The sequence below is a fragment of the Grampus griseus genome (assembly GCF_964374135.1).
Source record: "Grampus griseus genome assembly, chromosome: 19".
NCBI lineage: Eukaryota > Metazoa > Chordata > Mammalia > Artiodactyla > Delphinidae > Grampus > Grampus griseus.
This window is the reverse complement of record NC_139013.1, coordinates 31723673-31744710: the sequence shown is the minus strand read 5'-3', so window position 1 is coordinate 31744710 and position 21038 is coordinate 31723673. Positions and strand designations below refer to the sequence as shown.

Here is a 21038-nt window from a genome sequence, read left to right as displayed (position 1 = left end):
TCCACGTCACCTGGGGCTGTGCAGACACTCAGAGGCAGGCAGTGGAGAATTAAAGACTTGGTGCTAGAGTCAGAGACACCCATCTTTTATCCAGGTTCACCTGGTACAGGCTGTGTGACCTCGGACAGGCCATCTGGCCTCTCTGAGCCTCCGATTTCTGAGCTCAAATAGGATCCGTCATAGCGGGGCTCTCGGGTTTATTTGGGTGAGGATTTGGTGAGACGCTGTGCGTTCCATGTGCTTGGCCCGGCGCCTGGCACACAGCCCTTGGGAGCTGCTGTGACAATATGATTGCTGGCTGATTCCTGCTCCCAGGCTGCTGGCTCCAAACCGACTGGGCTGTATTCCATCCCCATCTCCTCACCCACCTCAGGAGGGCTGAGACTTGGCCCTCTGGGTAAAGGATGGGGAATTCAGGTTTTCTGGGCAGCGGATGCCAAAGGGCATCCTCCATGAGCCCCTTGGCAACAGTGGTCCATGGCATGGGGTGAGGCCGTTAGGAAGCAGAATCTAATTCTAACCACAGAAATCACATTAGCCCTTGGTCCCAAGCCATCATTTTAACCCAGAGATTGCACACAGGCATCTCAGGGCCCAATTTAGTCTGGAGACAGGCTCTTTTGGATATTGACATATTAATATAGATATTAATATAGATAATACAGATGTTAATATAGATCTATTCATTTGGATTAATTATCAGCATCTAGAGATGGGGAGGTCCCCCCTTTAAAATGTGTAGTTCAGGCTCCTCTTGAAAATCAGCAGATCTGGCCACGGGACTCCCATTCCAAGCAGAGTGGGGTTGCTGACTCAGATGGGCACAGGTTCTTCTCTCCTTCCTGTAGTCTCACCCCGGCCCCCGTCACTCATGTATGCCTCTGCCTGGGCCAGGGACCGCTGAAACCTTCAGCAGTTGCAGTGTGGCTCTGATCTCATGGCATGGAAAAAACCAGGGTCTGTGTCCAAGGTTTGTGTGATGTGGGACCATTTGCTGTGTGATTTTGGCAAGGCCACTTGACCTCTCTGTGCCTCACCTTTCTCATACTCCCTGCTCTGCCTATATCCCCAAGGTTGCCTGGAGACTCTCAGAGGGGAAATGCTGGGCATAGATTTTGAACACTCTACAATGCCCTTTGGTCAGCCCCTAAAGGACAGCTCCTCAAAACCGTCCTCCGTGATTTTCTTTGCACTTGCTGTTCCCCTTTCCTGGACACTATTCCCTACCTATGCCCAGCTCGCAGGCCACCTCCTCTGGGAAGCCCTCCTTCCTAGGCAGAATTGTGCTGTGCCCTTCATAGCTACTTGCTCCAGAGGTGTGACTCAGACTGGGAACTTGTTAGCAGGATGTGAGATCTGCCACCTGCCTGTGCTGGGAGCTTCAAGAGGGCGAGGACCTATCCTTAGGCGTCTTTGTGCCCCAGCTCCTGGCACAGAGCCTGGCACTCAGCACAGTTCAGGAAACATTTAACACCCCTAACCCCAGCCCTTCCCTCTGCCCCCTCGCAGTCACAGTGTCCTGCTGGATAGCTGTCTGGTGGCGCAGGGAGGCGAGGACCAGAGTGGAGTAGGTGGAGCCGAGCGCCAGAGCGCCTCGCACCAGGTACCGAACAGCACCAGGCTGGCGGCCGGGCTACCTCAGAGGCCTGGACTGGAGTCGGCGGAAGGGGCTGGGCCTTGTCCCCTTTGCTTACAGGGGCGGGGTTTGGCTCATGAGATGCCCATGGGACAGAAGTGAGCAGGCTGGTGCGTGCTGTGAGGCCCTGCTTGTAGCAGGGGTCAGATGGTGTCAGGAAGGGCCCCGGGTGGTACGGCCATGGGTGGGAAGCAGTGGGCTTAGACTCCAGTCCTCACGTGGCTGTGTGACCCTGGGCAAGTCACCTCCCCACTCTGGGCCTCATTGGCCACCTCTGTAAAATGGGGCTAAAAACCCTTCCCTGGAGTGCTGTATACAGTCCTACGCTGTGAAGTGCGGTGCTGGGTGGAGAGTGCCACGGTGGCTGCTTCAGTTGCTTTGTCCCCACGCGCAGAGGGCTGCCCGAGAATTTCCCCTCATTATATGTGACAGGTCCAGGTGTTGGGGCCTGGGGCTCCTATGTGCACTGGACGCCCCAGAAGGTGAGTTGGAGGGTATGACCAAACGGGCTAGTCTTGGGGCCCATCCTGAGGGTAGGTCCCCCCACAGGGGCTGGGCTGGACTAGGGCTAGGACAGGGCTTGATGGTCACAGCTTCGATTTCCTCTTTATCTTTTGCAGGAGCTGCAGGAGGAGGCCGTGGCCGCCAGCTCAGGAGGTAGGCGTGTGGTGGGGTTGCATAAGAATGTCCAGGATGCTTTCAGGCTGGGGGCAGCCAGGGTACAGGGGCAAACCCTCCTCCTGTCCCTCTCAACTCGTCCCCCTGCCCCATCCCATCCTCAGGCAAAACCCATTCTGTGCATCTTAGGGCCACTTTGTCAGAGCCTGATGATGTATTTCAAAGGCCCCAGGGGAATTGCACTGAGGCCCCCCCCTGGACCCCAAGAGGCCTGGGGAAACCATACTCCCAGCCAGCCCCTCCTGCCACCCCCCTCACTGGGAACACAGCTCTCTAGGTTACTGCCCAGCGAGCATTTGGCTCAAATGTAACGTACCTGAGTGAAAACTGGGGCCAGAGCTCGCTAAGGCTGTGTCCTAGACTCTGTGTCCTCTGAGCTTTTCCTTACTGCTAAGATCCCCAGCACAATTTGATTATTTGTCACTCCCACCCCTAATCCTGAGAACTTCAGGGATGGTGGGGACAGAGCCTAGGGGAGTGAGGATGTCTGGACACTGAGCCCTGGCCTCGCAAACTTCCACAGGCCTCAAGACACGGTGGTGCTCCACCTGCCCTTTGAGGCAGACAGACCATTTTACAGATGAGAAAACTGAGGCTCCATGTGGGCAGCATTTGGCTCAGTGGTCAAGGACACAGACCTGCATTTCACTATTGGCTCCTCCCTCTTCCTCACTCTTCTGTGACCTCTCTTAACTGTGGCTCCCAAATCAAGAAAGAGGCTATAACAGTACCTACCTCACTGGGTTGTTGGGCAGAGTGGGGGTGACAATGCATCACTGGAACTGAAAGAAGAGACCATAATGGGGACCACGACAATGACGTTTGTGTCCCAGGCAGCCATTGGTGGAAATGGGACTGGACCCGCGTGTCTTAACCCCAGGTGTCCTGAGCCTGCCCCCCACCTGATCTTTGAAAAAATCCTCTGTTAACTTTAACCCAAATCTGCCAGAAACCTACTAAGTCTGCACCCCACACGGATGAACAAGACCAGGATCACCCGGTTGCAGACTCAGGTTCCGTGGGGCTGGTTCCACCCCCTTCCCCAGGTCATTTGGAAGCAGGTGGCCTGGGAACCACACTTTGAGAAACACTGAAACACAGCCCTTTGTCTGCCGCCACTCGAAAGTATGGCTCTTGAACCAGCAGCTTTGGTGTCACCTGGGAGCTGGTTAGAAATGCAGAATCCCAGGCCCCATCCCAGACCTGCTGAACCAGAATCTGCACTGTTAACAAGATCCCTGGTGATTTCTCTGCGCATTTGTGTTTGAGAGGCAATGGCCTTGAGCCCTTGTTCTCAATCATGACTGCACATTGGAATCATCTGGGGAGATTTAAAAATCCTGGGGCCAGGGCTTCCCTGGTGGCGCAGTGGTTGAGAGTCCGCCTGCCGATGCAGGGGACACGGGTTCGTGCCCCAGTCCGGGAAGATCCCACATGCCGCGGAGCGGCTGGGCCCGTGAGCCATGGCCGCTGAGCCTGCGCGTCCGGAGCCTGTGCTCAGCGACGGGAGTGGCCACAACAGTGAGAGGCCCGAGTACCGCAAAAAAAAAAAAAAAAAAAAAAAATCTTGGGGCCAGTCCTCACCCCAGACCATTAAATCAGAATCTCTGGGGATGGGCCCACGCATCAGGCATTTCCAGACCTCCCCAGGCGATTCCAATAGGCAGCCCATTTGGGGAAACAGGGACCTAGGAAAAGTTATTGCTTCTGGTTGGAAGTGAAATTAATTGAGCTCCAGGATTTCTTTGGGATGGAAAATCCTACCAGGCTAAGAACGTTTGAGTCTGTGAGCCTAAGCCTGAGGGGTTCTGGGTTCTCTGATTCTAATTTCTTTGAGTCTAAAGTATGAAATGCTACGATGGTTGGTTAGCAGAGAAAGCTCCAGAACTGGGGCGCTCAGGGCTGGCTCTCAGAGCTGTTGGGTGGACGAGCCGCATGACTGGTGATGCTCTTGACACTGAACTCCAGGGACAAGGGTGACGCTCCAGACTTTGGGTGCAGCTGCTGCGAGCGCAGGTGGGCACCGGGCTGGTCTGTGGTGGCGCTGGTGGGGAAGAGCCCCACCTACCCTGCCTCTCCCAACTCTGTGCTCCTCATTGCAGTCCCCAGGGTCCCGCCTCTGCCTGAGATCCCCTGCCCCTAGCACCATGGCTAAACCAGGCCGGGACGTGGAGCTGAATCGCCTGGTCCAGGACCAGCCACCTGGCCAAGTGACCCCTGGGCTTACTCCCCCAAACCTGGTGGAGCACCTCCCCAATGTGCCCAGTCACCACCCCCCGATCACCCGCACCCCTGTCCTCATCTCCCGGAGGACAGCCTTGTCCAACTCCAGCTTCGCCAAGGAGACCAGGAGCTCCATCGGTCGCCTAGGTAGCGTGAAATTGACCACCCAGCGCGCTGGTGTCTGTGGTGTGCTTCTGCATGGCTTGGGCTGTTTCCTGCATGGGTGCCATGGTCTTGGCGTGGGACCACTATTTGGGCTCATGGAACACCACCCCTTCTTCCTCTGCTGACCAGTGCCTTCATCTTGCTTTGTGGTGACTTGAAGGGTATTAGTCCCCTTCTCTCTGTGCCTAAAATTCCACAATGAGCAATTCATTTCTTTGGGTTAAACACGGCTTTTTGCAGATCATCAATTTTTATACAGGTAGTCACTCATACCCGAGTTTAAACAAGTCACTCAGATCTCCAGGCCAAGAGGCTTGGGGCAGGGAGCTGGGTGGGGGAAGAGAATAATCAGAGGGGAATGAACCAGAAGAGGAATGTGGAGGTCCGTTGCAGACAGAATCTACCGACCTTGAGAGTTGGCTGGGAGCTAGACTTTCTGAGGACTGTTGTTATCTGCTCAGCAAATTCCCTTTCAGGAAAGGGGAGGCCCCCAGGTGCTGACAGGCAGACCCAGAGGAGGCGTCCTCAGGGGCCAGTGCAGAGAGAGAGCCTGTCTGGATCCATTTAATTGTGACAAGATCCCCGCAGTGGCCTTCGGAAAGTGCTGGGGGACATACTGGTGCCTCTGGGCTAACCCCTGTCACTTTCTGCCTTGACTCAAACCAGACCTGCCATTTTCCCTTTAATTTGTTTCTTTGTTTTTGGATTACACTGGGCAAGTTTGCCTCTGAGATTCACAGGCAGGTCGAGCTGAACATTTCACAAGAAGAGATCCACTCTCGTCCTCTCCCTCCTCCTGGCCTGGGGTGGGCACAGAGTTGGGGCAAGGTGGCACGTGATCAACCCCATGACAGGGGATGGCACGCCAGGCTCAGTGTTCCGGGTAGGACCTAAATCTCCTCACTCCAAAGGGTCTTCCACGCCCTCTACCCTTATATCGCGGCTCGAGTTTTGTGCACTCTGTACCAACTCTGCGTTTATTTACTTACCATCTTTCTTTCAGTGGATTCACTTTTTTCATGTAATTGAGTGTATTTAAACAGGAAGCTTTACATTATAATTCAAATGGAAAACCAGCATGGCCTGCCATAAATATAGAGAAGGCATAAACAGAAATAACCACAGAGGTATGGAGAACAATGCAGAGTCGGTAGTTTCTAGTGAGGTGCGTGGCCTGCTGAAGGCTCATAGCTGAGTCTGCTCTCCCAGCTGCAAAGGGGCATTCAGACGTGTCAGAGAGGTGTTAAGGCCATAGCAGCACTAACCTGAGGCTTTCTCTCTGCCTTCTCAGGATCCAGACAGAACCGGACAGGGAGAAATGGTTCCGTTCTGTCATCCTTTGCCTTGGCTATGCCATCTAAAGTCATCGTGTGCCTTCTCTGGTCCCTGGGAGCCCCACACTTTGAGAAATAGTCCCAGTGACACATTGGGACAGTGGGTGGAACCGGCTGTCATTGACACATGATGATTTTATTTTATTTACTGATGAATAGGCAAGGATGTTTACTGCAGCACTGTTTAAATAGTCATTAATACAGACTATTTATAAAATGACTCTATTAGCCATTAAAAATAAAACAAGTAGAGAAATAGAAAATATTGTCAGTCAAAAAAATCTTTCAGATAATTAAAAGATTTAAAAAACAGGGATTTCTATAAGGCTTGGTATTGGCCACGGTAGTGGTCGAATTTACAACACAGATGAATAGAGAGATGTAAATCAAGGCCTTCTTCCCCAGACTTGGTTCTAAAACATTTACTATCTAGGATCAAGAGCAAGGTCCTTCGGTGATAGTTTGCGGGTCTTATATATGGTTTCTACCTACGCCCAATCTAAACAGTAGGACACACGATGATCTTAGATGCTGCAGACAAGGCGGTGACAGCATGTAGTGAGAACATTATTCCCATTTCAGTGGTGCTGCTTGGCACCTCTCAGCCGAGGTTTCTTTTTTTTTAATTTTTTTATTTTTTAATTTTTTTTTTTGCGGTATGCGGGCCTCTCACTGCTGTGGCCTCTCCGTTGCGGAGCACAGGCTCCGGTTGCGCAGGCTCAGCGGCCATGGCTCACGGGCCCAGCCGCTCCGCGGCATGTGGGATCTTCCCGGAGCGGGGCATGAACCCGTGTCCCCTGCATCGGCAGGCGGACTCTCAACCACTGCGCCACCAGGGAAGCCCCCAAGGTTTCATTTTGACAGAGGCCTCTACGTATGTTGGTCACCAACCTCAGGATGGGAGAAGAGTTTCAGCTCTGGAGCCAGGCTGCCTGGGTCCAAATCTGGGCTCTGCTGAAAGTTTCTTAATCTCTCTGTGCTTCGGTTTCCTTCTCCACAAAATGGGGACAATGGTAACAGGGACCTCATAGAGTGGCCGGGAACGATGAAGGAGTTTATATATATAAAGCGCTTAGAGTTTAGTGAAATTAATGCCTAGCAGGCATATAGGAAGTGCTTAACAGTAAATATTGTTATTCTCTAAACCAATTTAAGCATAAGATATTCTTTATATTCGGAATTATAGTATTCTTATTCTATAAATCAGTATAATATAAACGAATATAATTTCTACTTTGAGTTTCTGCTCTGCCAAGCTGGCAGGAAATGAAACATCAGGCTTAGGAGTTCCCCGCCCTCCCCTGGGAGTGATTGAGTTCATAGGGTCTTGTGCAGGGCGAGGCAGGGGGTAAGGGGACCACCTTCTCCTTCCCAGGTTCCGTGAGACAGCTTCATGGATGCTGAGACCAGGGTGTTTTTTTTGCTGCCTGGGGGCCATGCTGGGGGCACCCCAGGGCCCTGAGCATTTTTGAGAAGCTGCCCTTGTCCTGGCTGCCTCCACGCCCCTAGCCCACCTCCAGCTCACCTCTCTCAAGGTCTTCAGGGAAGCAGGGGGAAGTCCCCGCTGCACCGTGTCTCTCTCCTGTGAGGCCCTGAAGAGGTAAAATTGTCACTCTATGCAAAAACATGATACTATATATAGAAAATCCTAAGGACTCCATGCAAAAACCACTAGATCTAATAAATGAGTTCAGCAAAGTAGCAGGATACAGGATAAACATTCAAAAATCGGTTGCATTTCTTTACACTAACAATGATATATCAGAAAGGGAATGTAAAAAAAGAATACCTTTTAAAACAGCACCAGAAAAAATAAAATACCTAGGAATAAACCTGACCAAGGAGGTGAAAGACTTATACACTGAAAACTATGAAACATTAATAAAGGAAATTAAAGAGGATTCAAAGAAATGGAAAGATATCCCATGCTCTTGGATTGGAAGAATTAATATTGTTAAAACGACAATACTACCCAAAGCAATCTACAGATTCAATATGATCCCCATCAAAATACCCAAGACGTTTTTCACAGAACTAGAACAAATAATCAAAAAATTTATATGGAACCATAAAAGACCCAGAATTGCCAAAGCAATCCTGAGGAAAAAAAGCAAAGCAGGAGGCATAACTCTCCCAGACTTCAGACAATACTACAAAGCTACCGTAATCAAAACAGCATCGTACTGGTACAAAAACATACATACGGATCAATGGAACAGAATAGAGAACCCAGAAATAAACCCACACACCTACAGTCAATTAATCTTTGACAAAGGAGGCAAGAATATAAAATGGGGAAAAGACAGTCTCTTCAGAAAGTGGTGCTGGGAAAGTTGGACAGCTGCATGTAAATCAATGAAGTAGAACACACCCTCATAGCATACACAACAATAAACTCAAAATGGCTTAAAGACTCAAACATAACACATGACACCATAAAACTCCAAGAAGAGAACATAGGCAAAACATTCTCTGACATAAATAGTACCAATGTTTTCCTAGGTCAGTCTCCCAAGGCAATAGAAATAAAAGCAAAAATAAACAAATGGGACCTAATCAAGCTTTCAAGCTTTTGCACAGCAAAGGAAACCATTAAAAACAAAAACAAAAAAAAGACAACCTAGGGAATGGGAGAAAATATTTGCAAATGATGTGACAGACAAGGGCTTAATCTCCAAAATATACAAACAGCTCATACAACTCAACACAATAACAAAACAACCCAATTGAAAAATGGGCAGAAGACGTTAATAGACATTTCTCCAAAGAAGGCATAGAGGCGGCCAACAGACACATGAAAAGATGCTCAACATCACTAATTATTAGAGAAATGCAAATCAAAACTGCATTGAAGTACCACCTCACACTGGTCAGAATGGCTATCATTAAAAAGTCTACAAATAACAGATGCTGGAGAGGGTGTGGAGAAAAGGGAACCCTCCTATACTGTTGGTGGGAATGTAAATTGGTGCAGCCACTATGGAGAACAGTATGGAGGTTCCTCAGAAAACTAGAACTAGAGTTGCCATATGATCCAGCAATCCCACTCCTAGGCATATACCCAGACAACAATATAATTCAGAAAGACACATGCACACCTATGTTCATAGCAGCACTATTCACAATAGCCAAGATATGAAAACAACCTACATGTCCATTGACAGAAGAATGGATAAAGAAGATGTGGTGCATATATACAATGGAATACTACTCAGCCATAAAAAAGAATGAAATAAGGCCATTTGCAGCAACATGGATGCAACTAGAGATTATCACACCAAGTGAAGTAAGTCAGAAAGAGAAAGACAAATACCATATGATACCACTTACATGTGGAATCTAAATATGGCACAAATGAACCTATCTACAAGACAGAAACAGACTCAGACATAGAAAGCAGACTGGTGGTTGCCAAAGGGGAGGGGGTGGGGAGGGAAGGACTGGGAGTTTGGGATTAGCAGAGGTAAACTATTATACATAGGATGGATAAACAACAAGGTCCTACTGTAGAGCACAGGGAACTATATCCAATATCCTGTGACAAACCATAATAGAAAAGAATATTAAAAAAAGGAATATTGATATGTGTATAACTGAGTCATTTTGCTGTACAGCAGAGATTGACACAACATGGTAAATCAAATATAAAAAGAGTGTGAGGCCCTTTAGCCCCGTGTCTCATGCCCCCACAGGCCTGGGAAAGCCTTGTCACTCCTACCTTGGGATGGGGAAACTGAGGCCCAGAGAGGGGAAGCAGCTGAGCCAGGCCGCACCAGGCGAGGCCCTAGGACGTGGCACCCCCAGGCTCCCCGTGCTCTATCTGAGTGATGCACCCCCATCACCCACTCCAGGGCCTTGATGCTCCTCCAGGCCCAGGGAAACCAGGCTGGGTTTTAGAGAGCTGGGCTCCAGGCTGTGTCCAGGAGCTCCTGTGGCTTCTGTGGCATCGTGGCTTCTTCTGTGGCTCCTGGGTTAGTGGCTGGCATGGGCGTGGCTGTCAGAGGGCCCTGGGCTCTGCATCGTTGTGCCCGCTGCATGGATCTCTCCTGTGGGCCCTGTTGGGAGGCAAGGCTTCCAGAGGCCCCTCCACACACGCTTTCTGTGGCTTCCCTGTAGAACACAGCAAGGCCCTGGGACCTGGCTTCTCTCTGACACTGTGCCTCCTTCCTCTCCCCAGTACCTGCCACGGAAGAGCACCCAGAATTGCAGGTGGAAGACGCTGATGCTGACAGCCAGCCCCTCAACGAGGAGGAGAATCCACCCTCTCCCACGGAAGAGCCCCCGGAAGTGCAGGTGGAAGACGCTGATACTGACAGCCAGCCCCTCAACGAGGAGAAGAATCCACCCTCTCCCACGGAAGAGCCCCCGGAAGTGCAGGTGGAAGACGCTGATGCTGACAGCCAGCCCCTCAACGAGGAGGAGAATCCACCCTCTCCCACGGAAGAGCCCCCGGAAGTGCAGGTGGAAGACGCTGATGCCGACAGCCAGCCCCTCAACGAGGAGGAGAATCCACCCTCTCCCGTGCCGCTGCCCCCGTCTCCTGCCAAATGCGGCACACTCGGGGTCCCAGGATCAGCCACAGGGAGCCTCAGGTCACCTTTTATGCTTCTCTTGGGCTTTTCATAGCACAGTGCCACCTGTGCATTTGGCATTTGAGGACACTGGGGCCAGAGAGGGGAAGAAGCTGGCCCAAGTCACTCAGCAAGTTGCTGTCAGCGCTGGGACTATGGCCCCACCATTTTCCGTTCTCCTAATTTCTGGCTTCAGGCTCTATAGAAAGAGCTCTCTGAGGGAGCCCTGTCCAGAATACCCTCAATTGTACATTTGAAGGGGGTAAAAAATGTGACAGGGCTAATTTTATTGTTAAATAATACAATGGACATACCAAAGAACACTAGATATAATAACCATCCCTAACCCCACCACTCTAGGTGGTACTTTTATTTTTCTGCCTTCTCTTCCATACCTTGTCCGTGGGCCCATGCTTTTGAGTGGTTTTAGTTGAAGGAGTGATTGGATCATATCTCATTTGAGACCACATCTTATTTATTGAGCCCTTTTCCGTATTGCTAGTCTGTCTCCTTAACACTCATTGTGATGCTGTGTTGACATCCTCCAGCTCCGTGTGCCAGGATAGACATAACAATCCTCTGTGGTTGAATACTGTCCACAGTGGTGCTACAAATATCTCTTTGGTCTTCTGCCCTCTGTCCTTGGGCTCCTTTCTCGAGAGTGGGTTTTCTGGTCAGGGTTGCGTGTGTTTTTGTGCCCCTCGAGATAGGTTAGTTGCTGCATGGTTAGAGTTGGTTTTGGACAATCTGAGCCAGGTAACTGAGAGAGGGCCTGCAGAGAGCTGTAGGTAGTCTGTGAAGTGCAGTGCAGTGCTGTGTGAATGGTCAATTAAGCTAAAGGGGAGCTGCCAGTGCATCTCCTTTGCTGGCTAGATTGAGGGATGGTTCTTTTTTCTTGATTAATTCTTGCTTTTATCCATGAACCCTTGAGTAATTTCTCAGCTGAGGTCAGAAGACTGCCAAAACAGAGATGGTTGGACGTAGCAAACAGAAGGCTCCTGGATTTTGATGTGGAGAAAAGAGTCATGATCTCACCCAGCCTTGGAACACAGCTCACAGACACATCAGTCCTCACGTTTAATTCACTGAATCATGCACAAAGTACAGAGAGCAGAAGACAGGGCACCACCATAATTGTAGACATCTGGTCTACCGCCCTCTGTTCCCTTTATAAGGGTAGGGAAACTGTACAGGCTGGGTTAGAGGTGGATATTCGGGAGGAGGGAGGGGACTAAGATCACTTGGGACAAGAATCAAAGCCTCCTGCCTTTTGCTTATGAGCTGGGTCTGTGAGGCTCCTCTTATTATCATTCATTCATTCATTTGCAAACATTTACTGAACATCTTTACGTGCCAGGCTCTGCTCTAGGTGCAGTGGTTGCATCAGGGAGAAGCCTGAGAGGGGCCTGCCCTCTTGGAGCTGACATTCCAGTGGGGCCGAGATAGACAATGAACAAGTAATCACACAAGGTTTTTCCAGAGAGTGCTAAGGAGAATGTGACTGTGAGAAACTGGGACGCCTCAGCCTGAGCTTGGCGCCAAGAGGGAATTCTGATGCCTGACATGAGAGGCCAGTGCAGCTGCCTGTGGCCCGGGATGGAATGAGCACTGGGGGCAACTGATGGGAACAGAAAAGCCACCAAAACAGAGGGGCACACGGGCAAGGCCCTTCTCACAGTGCAATGCTGTGGTTTGGAGTGAATCCCGAACATCCCCTGTCTACGAGGATTATGAAAATTCAACAAGCTACTGTATGTGAGGTGCTCAGCACAGGGCCAGGCACTGGGCGGTGCTGGAGGAGCATAGCTGCTGATTTAGTTCCACACTCTTGATTCTCTCCAGGCCCGGAGAGGGCACTGGGCTGGGAGCAAGAGGCCTGAGTTTAAGTCCCAGTTGTGAGATTTTTGCCCCAGTCTTCTTGTTTGCAGGCATCCTTTTAATTAGAGCGTAAAAGAGGTGAACCCATGAGTTTTGCCATTCTAGGCGAGTTGGCGGAAGGTAATAGGGTGGTTTCAGAGCCTTGTGGAATAAAGCAAGTGCTGCACATCCCTCTGACTGTATCCCTTTACGAGCCCTAATGATGGAGTCCTGAGTCACAGTGGTTGAGTATGGGAAGAGTACCAAGTGGATTCAAATCTAGACACCAGCAGCTGAGACACCAGTGATTCCAAATGCAGCACTCTGTGGCAGACTTGGACTGAATGATGGGGACCTGGACATAATTTAGCCTTCATTCTTCAGATAGGGAAGCGGGAACTCCAGGAGGGCATGGGCTTTCCCCAGGTCACACCATGAGCTGGAAAACAGACTTCATGGCCCGTGGGTGTCAGCTTTTCCAGCCAGGGGCACATCTGCAAAGGGAGAGAAGCTGAGCTTCCAGGAGAGTTAATAAGATGGAATGTGAGCCCTCACACCTTCTCAGTACCTGGAAGGGTGGTGTGATGGAGAAGGGGACGGGGTGGACTGGGAAGGGCAGTGCCCTCAGACTGGGAGGTGGAAGGGAGAAGGATGTTTAAACTGAGACCCGACTGAGGGACAAGCACCTCACTGAATTGGGTAGGTTTAGTCCCATTTTATAGAGGGGGAAAACTGAGGCAGCTCAGAGGGTTTGAGTAACTTGCCAAGGTCACACACTGGGAAGAAGCAGGGCTGGGGTGCAAATTCGGGTTTGCCCGATCCCAAGTCAGTGCTGTTACTTTTATGCTAGGCCATTGAATGGATGCAGAGACCGAGATCCAGAGGTTGGATGTGTCCCCTCTTCTCTTTTTTGTTTCCCTGCAGGCAAGCGAGGACCCTTTGGCAGCACCATCCTCTGTCCCCACCTCCCCCCCAGGATTCGCTCTGGGTGATCTGCAGGGCTCAAAGTTGGTTCACCCCCTCGCGGCCCCTGCCTCCCTGAAGGCCCCTCCCTTCCATGTCTGTGCTCTTGCAGGAAGAGGCTGTGCTCCCAAGATGATGAGGCTGAAGAGCTGTCACCGGCTGTATCGCCCGTGGTCGCTTGTTCGGACCCCACCAGCCCGCAGGGCACTGAGTAAGTGGGGGCCACCTCTGGGGTCTCAGGGAACCAGAAGTCTGGGTGGGGATGGGCAAGCAAAGGGAGGTGAGTTGAGGGGAGAATGGATGTTTTTAGAACCTTCCACCCCAAGGCAGACTGTGCCCGTGGCTTCCCGGCAGTAAGAGAGGGCCGGGTCTCCTGCCCAGGCTGCTTCTGACCAGCCCAGAAATTCTGAAAAATCTGGTCAGCAGAATGGGCTCAAGCTCTGGGCCCAGCTGTGTCCAGAACCACAGAGAGTGGGCCCTGGGGAATCCACATCTTTATAAGCTCCCCAGGTGATTCTGATGCAACTGGTCTGTGGAACAATGTTTAGAGGCAACTACGAGGGCATCGGGACCTGTGTCTCTGACATCGAAGTGTCACAAGGGCTGGGCCAGTGGGAGGTGTTTTCCTGAAGAGTCTACGTAGGCTGGTGACAGTGAATACCCCAGCCCTGGGCTCTGGCCTGGGATCCTCACCTCCTCTCCAGCCATTGCTTCTGGAGTGACCTTAGGAGACAATATACTTTCCTTCCAGTCCTTTTTTCTGTCCATAATTTTGTGGAGTTTATGCTTAACAGTATTGTGGAAAGTTCAGAAAAGCAAAAGAAGCAGGAAAAAACCCAAACCTCACGTATAGTCCAGTGATCCATTTTAGCATACAGTGGAGTCACATCTTATGCAGTAGGGTAGGGGTAGGGGTAGGGTTTACTATCAGAAAATAAGCCAGAAATCAGGTATAATAATAAAAACTACCTTTGAAAACTCTTAAGGTGGTCAGCATGGAACCCCATGTATTACCTGAGTAGGTTAAGAGGCTATAACAAATAGACCTCAGTGATTCAGTGGCTTAAGGAAGAAGACGTCTCATATGTCACAGTTGTGTCACTGGTGGTGTGTTTCAGGTCAGTGGAAGGCTCTGCCCCCTGCAGTCATTTAGGGCCCCAGCCAACAGTGGCTCTGCCACCTTTGTGTGGCTTTCAAGACCCTGCTGGTCACCACTAGAAAGGGGGAGTGCCAGGACGCTCTTCCACAAGGAGGCCCGGAATTGCACTAGCATGTCCACCCGTGAGAGCTCGCACGGCCACACCTGGGCAATGTAGTCGCTGGCTGCGTGGTGACCCCTCCCTGCAGGAGGGAGTGGGTGTGGGTGAGCAGCTCGTGTCTCCTCTGCCCCCCAGCACTATCTCTCATTATGACCCCCCCACTGATTTTCTCCAGCTAGCTCCCTCAACTGACACAAGAAGAGTAGTTGGCTTGAGTTTCAGTGCCTCAATGTATGAAAAAAAACAGTAGATCTGTAAACATTAGTGTTACCCTCAGCTCAGCAAGAAGATCACAGGCTACTCAGAGGAGAACATAGAACATAGGCTGGTTCACACGGCCGCCCGTCTCAACTCACCCAGGGCTCTTGACACACGCTGAGCGGAAGACTCTCATTCATTCTCTCTGTCTGTGTCTGTCTCTCCCTTGCTGCAAGTTCATGCAGTTTAAATTCCTATAAACTAAAAGAATATGTAATGTATCTGCACTGTTTTTAAGATTTATTTATTTATTTAGGCTGCGCTGTGCAGCTTCTAGGATCTTAGTTCCCTGACCAGGGATCGAACCTGGGCCCTCGGCAGTGAGAGCACAGAGTCCTAACCACCAGACAGCCAGGGAATTCCCTGCACTGTTTTTTCCATCAGTTATTTCCTAAGCCTAAAAAAGTAGCCCCTGTCCCCTCTCTGATCTGTCCTGTATCTCATGTGAACCCCAAACTGAGACTAACAGCCCTGAACTGAGTTCCAGAGTTTCCCCCTGAATCACAAGTGGAATCCGAGTGTTTTTGGAATTGCCCATCTGAATCAGAGCATTCGTGGTACATTTTCTGAAAGCTGGGCACCCGGGTGTTTTTCCTCCCAGGAGATATTAAGGTGGGTTTAATGTTTTGATGTCAGAAGAAGACTGGGCCAGGATTTACCCCCTAAGGCCAGGTGGGATATAGATTCAGCTCTTGCCCGGTGGCGCAGGGGTCCCTCCCCACGCAGCCCGCTCAGCTCTGGGTGGTGTTCCCTCAGTGACCAGGACCGCGCAGCCTCCACAGACAGCCAGACCAGTGCCCTCATCAACAACCGGCTCCAGGAGCTGGTGAAGCTTTTCAAGGAGCGGACGGAGAAGGTGAAGGAGAAGCTCATCGACCCTGATGCCACCTCTGATGAAGAGAGCCCCAAGCCCTGTGAGTCCAGAGCTGGGGCTGGGCCACCTGACCAGGGGTGGGGTGGGGCCCCTTAAGGCCCCTGTCAATTCTTGGGGAAGGTGGCCCCAAGGAAACGGTTGGGGTGCTTGAGAGAAGCCCAGATCTCCATTCTCTGGAATTTGAGGTCCTTTATGTACAGGTTTAGCTACGTGTCCAGGGGAGGAAAGAATGTCAAAGTTCTGACCAGTGATCCAGTTGTACTTGGCTCTCCCTCCCACAGGGCAAGTTCCCTTGTTGACCCCCTGCCCCTTTCCCGCTGGCGGGCAGGTGGTCCACCCTGGGATGTATCTCATGGTCTTGCACTTAGATGGTGTCCATAACCCACTCTGGAACTACACAGTCTTATTTTTCAGAGGCCTCCACTGCAATATTCTTATGGGGTTACCTGAAAGTTTCCTGCTTTCAAAGTGCCAGGAGGAAATAAGAACCATGCTGTCTTGCCAGGGAGGTTTTCTAGGTCTTTTCAAAGGAGGGTTGTGCCTTAGAACTCATGGTGCCAACAGTGGACCTAGCAGAGCCTGACTTCATACTCCTAAAGCTGGAAACATAGCCATATTAAACCTGTAAGAACCAATTTCTAGGTCACCAACAACATCACCATAGATGCACAGGAAAACTGTGATCCCATCTGGTGTCTTGTTTTAGAGATGAGACAGCTGAGATTTCTGCTCTGAAAAACCTAGAACAATGTTTTCCTGATTTCTGGCCCTGGGTGGTGGAAGTTCTGGGTACCAATGCCCCTAGCCGTCCAGAGAAACCAAGGGGTGCAAGCACAGACACACAAGCACACACTCAACTGAAACATCCGGCTTGCCCAGAAACACCTCATTTTAGTCAGTTCCTGAGAAGCGGTCCCAGACTGGTAGCTGTAAGAGTTCGGAGCAGGTGCCCAGGTTGCTATTAAGGAAGATCTTTGTGGTTTGCTGCAGGAGAGCACCCAGAGCTTGTAGCAGGTTATGGGATGGTGCCAGGGTCCCCTCAGCTTCAGTTCCAGAGTCTGCAGTTGGGAGCCTTCTCTTTTTTGTGTTTTCATTAATTAATTAATTTTTGGCTATGTTGGGTCTTTGTTGCTGCGTGCGGGCTTTCTCTAGGGTAGGGGTAGGGGTAGGTAGGTAGCAGGGGCTACCCTCCGTTGCAGTGTGCGGGCTTCTCATTACGGTGACTTCTCTTGTTGCGGAGCACGGGCTCCAGGTGCATGGGTTTCAGTAGTTGTGGCGCACGGGCTTCAGTAGTTGTGGTTCGCGGGCTTCAGTAGTTGTGGCACACAGGCTTAGTTGCTCCGCAGTGTGTGGGATCTTCCCGGACCGGGGCTCGAACCCGTGTCCCCTGCACTGGCAGGTGGATTCTTAACCACTGCGCCACCAGGGAAGTCCTGCGAGCCTTCTCTTTGCATCCTCTACCCGAGCCTCAGGGCTGGGTCAGAGGGTCACAGTGTCATCCCATAGCCCCAGCCAAGAAAGCCCCAGAGCCGGCCCTGGATGTGAAGCCAGCTGAATCGGGGCAGGTGGAGGAGGAACACTATTGTGAAATGCTCTGCTGCAAGTTCAAACGCCGCCCCTGGAAGAAGTACCAGTTTCCCCAGAGCATCGACCCGACGACCAGTGAGTCCTGGGAAGGCGGTGGGCGTTGCCACATGTCACATGAGAGGGCAGGAGAATGGGAGGGGGTGGGGGCAGTGCAAGGGCGGGCCCCAAACAAAGTCCCTGAACTAGGACCATAAGATCATACCCATCTTAACAGACAAGCAAACTAAGGTACAGAGAAGTTAACTGGCCTAAAGACACAACTAGTCAGTGGCAGACTCAGGACTCCTGACTCTTGGCCAAGTCTTTTTTCTACTCTGCTCTTCCTGGCTCCTTCCCAGAGCTGCTGCTCTGAGCAGAAAAGGGGAAAAGTTCTTCCAACATCTAAAGTGAAGTCCCTCTCACTTGCCTTTTAGCCCATTTTGTATTCTTCAGGAATAACGACACTTCATATGTGCACAGCACTTCACAGTTTACAAAGGAGCGCCCTGCCTTTTTTCTCTGACTTCTCCTTATGACTTCTCTGAGGAGGACAGAACAGGTGCCAGAGAGGGACTTTCTTAAGGACACATAAGAAGTCACTTGGGGGGCAGGACTTCAACCCTGGTGTCCATTGGTCCTTTAAAATGCCCAGGTGGAGGGAATTCCCTGGTGGTCCAGTGGTTAGGACTCTGTGCTTCTCCTACAGGGGGCATGGGTTTGATCGCCGGTCGGGGAACTAAGATCCCACACGCTGCCCAGCATGGTCAAAAAAATTAAAAACAAAAATAAATGATAAAATGCCCAGGTGACCTACAGTATCCATCCATCCATCCATGCACTTGTCCATCTGTGTATCCATCTGTCCATCTTCTATGCATTATTTACTGTTGTGTATTTACAAAGGCAGGAAATACATTTTTGGAAAAAATTCAACAAGAATGAGAGCAGAAGTGTTTTCTGGTTAACTGTCTATTAACTAGTAATGACCCCATATCCCATATCCCCTACTCAGAGTACTCAATTTGTTAGGGCCTAGCCGTGATTTATTTTTATATCAAAGATAGTTTTACATGCCCCACCCCCGAAATTACAGAAGGGCCGCATATAGGGCTTGTAGGAAAGTACAGACAGACAAGTGGGGAGCAGAAAGTCCCACCCTCATCCCGTGGCGAGGAGCCCTTCTCTGGCTGACGTTCTAGCATTTTCCTGGCCCCTCCCACCCCTGCAGACCTGATGTACATCGTGTGGCTGTTCTTCGTGGTGCTGGCCTGGAACTGGAACTGTTGGCTGATTCCCGTGCGCTGGGCCTTCCCCTACCAGATGCCGGACAACATCCACCTCTGGCTGCTGGTGGATTACCTGTGTGACCTCATCTACCTCCTGGACATCACCGTGTTCCAGCTGCGTCTGCAGTTTGTCAGAGGCGGGGACATCATTGTGAGTCACAGACAGGTGTGGGGGGGTGGCTGGGAGCAGACCCTGCAGCCAGAGCATTCGTGGGGCTGACCCCTGACGCTGGGAGGGACCAGAAGCTAATGAACAAGGAAATCTCAGGACGTCCACCCATGCTTATTCAACAGCGTCATTGCTTGTTTCACACATCTTTGATACGTTCAAATTACACACATCAAGTCTTGCTCATGGGTGAAATGGTTCCTGGACCACCTGAGGCAATGAGAGATGAAGAAGTGGCCTAGAGATTGACCTTTAGAACAGGCAGACCTGGTTCAAATCTCGGCTCAACCAGGACAACTGTATCACCTCTTGGAGCCTCAGTTTCCTCATCTATAAAATGGGGATAGTAATCGCTCCCACCTCATACCATTGCTGTGAGGATCTATGGAGGTGATGTATGCAGAATGCTCAGCACAGGTATCTGCTGACAATCAACATTTCCTGCCGCACTACCCAGACCAGTTTGGGAGCCTGTGTTCTGGTGCACTTATTAGGGAGAAAACCTAAGTCCTGATTGTGACTTGGCAGAGTTCCCATCTCCCTGTGCATGTCACTTTTCAAAATCCCATGCTGGCAGAGCCTGCTCCACTGTGTGCAGACAAGTTGAGTTTGACCCTCTAAAACAATTTAGAGGAAAGAGAACTCCCTGAGCAACCTCTTTCCTGATCTGATCAGAGCAGTGGCCAGCTCCTCAGTGAATAAGGTTACAAATGGTCCAGGTAAGAGAGAATAAGCTCAATGTCCCTGCTTTCCATCCAGGAAGTTGGAATTGAGCTGAGTGCCCTTGGACAACTTCCCCCCTCACCCACCATGCCTCCCCCAGGAGCTCGACCCTCCCTATCTGTAGACTGTGAGGCTTTCATCGAAGCTCTGCTGGTCCCTTCCGCTACACATCCATGGGGCTGTTACTTCAATAGGAAGGTGGAGGTTGTGCGGGGATTTCCATCGCTGCTCCCGTGGGGTCAGGGATTAAGCTCTCAGGCCATTTCACAGTCAGTATTCCATTTTATTCCAGACAGACAAAAAGGAGATGCGCAACAATTATCTGAAATCTCAGCGCTTTAAGGTGTGTGCCAGGGATCTTGGGAGGTGGTGTCTCTGGGGTCCTTGGCTGCTTTGGGGCCAACGTGACGTGGTTCCTGCCAGGACCAGCACGGGCTGGAGCTCGTTGGTAGGATGCCTCCTGCCCTAATTTTAGCCCCTCCAGGGGCATTCTGGCCTCACCTTTCCAGGTGGAGGAAAGGTGGAGACCCCTGCCACTCACCCCAGCCCACAACCCTGGGAGTTATATACTATTTTATGCACTGTGGTGTCCTGCTGGGATTTCAGATGGATATGCTCTGCCTCTTGCCCTTGGACTTTCTCTACTTGAAATTCGGTGTGAATCCCCTCCTGCGCTTGCCCCGCTGTTTGAAGGTAAGACCATCCAAGGCCTTCAGCTCCTCCGTGCTCTGCACCTGCAGTGGCAGCTTAATGTCTGGCCTGAGCAGCACTGGGGAGCAGGAGGCATCTGGGAAGGGTGGCCCCGAGGGGAGATGGGAAATTCCTTACAATTGTTAGCGCTTCTTATTTGTGCTGTGTGTTACATATTGTTCTGGAGGCTTTACAAGTGCCTACTTCTCAACAGCATGAGATGAGTGTTGTTAGTACCAGAATTTCACAAATGAGATGCCTGAGGCACAGAGAGGTTAAGTAACTTGCCCAAGGTCACACAGGTAGGAAGGAGTAGAGTCTGGATTTGAACCCAGGCAGCCTGTTTCCACTGTCTATGCTTTCAGTTACTATAGAGATTCAACAGAGAGACTTCTGCTTTATGATGGTCTTCATCTAAAAGATGGAGAAGCAGAGGCTTGGAAAGCTTGGGTGACTTGCCCAAGGTCACAGGAACCAGGAAGTGCCCAGGATGGATTTGAACATGCAGCCCGACACCTGTTTCATCATTAGTTGTTGTCATTACAGTGTCACTACAACCATTCCTCTTGTCACCGGGGCAGAGCCAATGTCTCAGAGAGGGTGACACAGTGTAGAGTAGAGACCTGGCAACATCCTTTAATGTGACCAGAGTGGACAGCTAGTCAGAGCACTCAGGATCCCCCAAATGGATTTTTCTGGCAGACCAAGTAAATTCATCTTTCTCCTTACATAATACCTGATGCTTCTTCCCCAAAATGGTAATGAGGGAATTTACAAAAGAGGAAA

The 21038-nt window shown here is 50.7% G+C and overlaps 1 protein-coding gene across 1 annotated transcript in view; it reads left to right on the top strand.

Annotated features, from left to right (window-relative positions):
• CNGB1 (cyclic nucleotide gated channel subunit beta 1) overlaps positions 1-21038 on the top strand; it is a gene marked incomplete at its 3' end in the record, with an annotated part of 56533 nt that overhangs the window by 20994 nt on the left and 14501 nt on the right. The window contains exons 15-23 of the mRNA XM_082677209.1: positions 1510-1603; positions 2257-2293; positions 10214-10628; positions 13540-13638; positions 15701-15858; positions 17325-17480; positions 18613-18821; positions 19855-19905; positions 20169-20255. Of these exons, the coding sequence (XP_082533335.1) occupies positions 1510-1603; positions 2257-2293; positions 10214-10628; positions 13540-13638; positions 15701-15858; positions 17325-17480; positions 18613-18821; positions 19855-19905; positions 20169-20255 (1306 nt within the window). The remainder of the gene's footprint in view (positions 1-1509; positions 1604-2256; positions 2294-10213; positions 10629-13539; positions 13639-15700; positions 15859-17324; positions 17481-18612; positions 18822-19854; positions 19906-20168; positions 20256-21038) is intronic.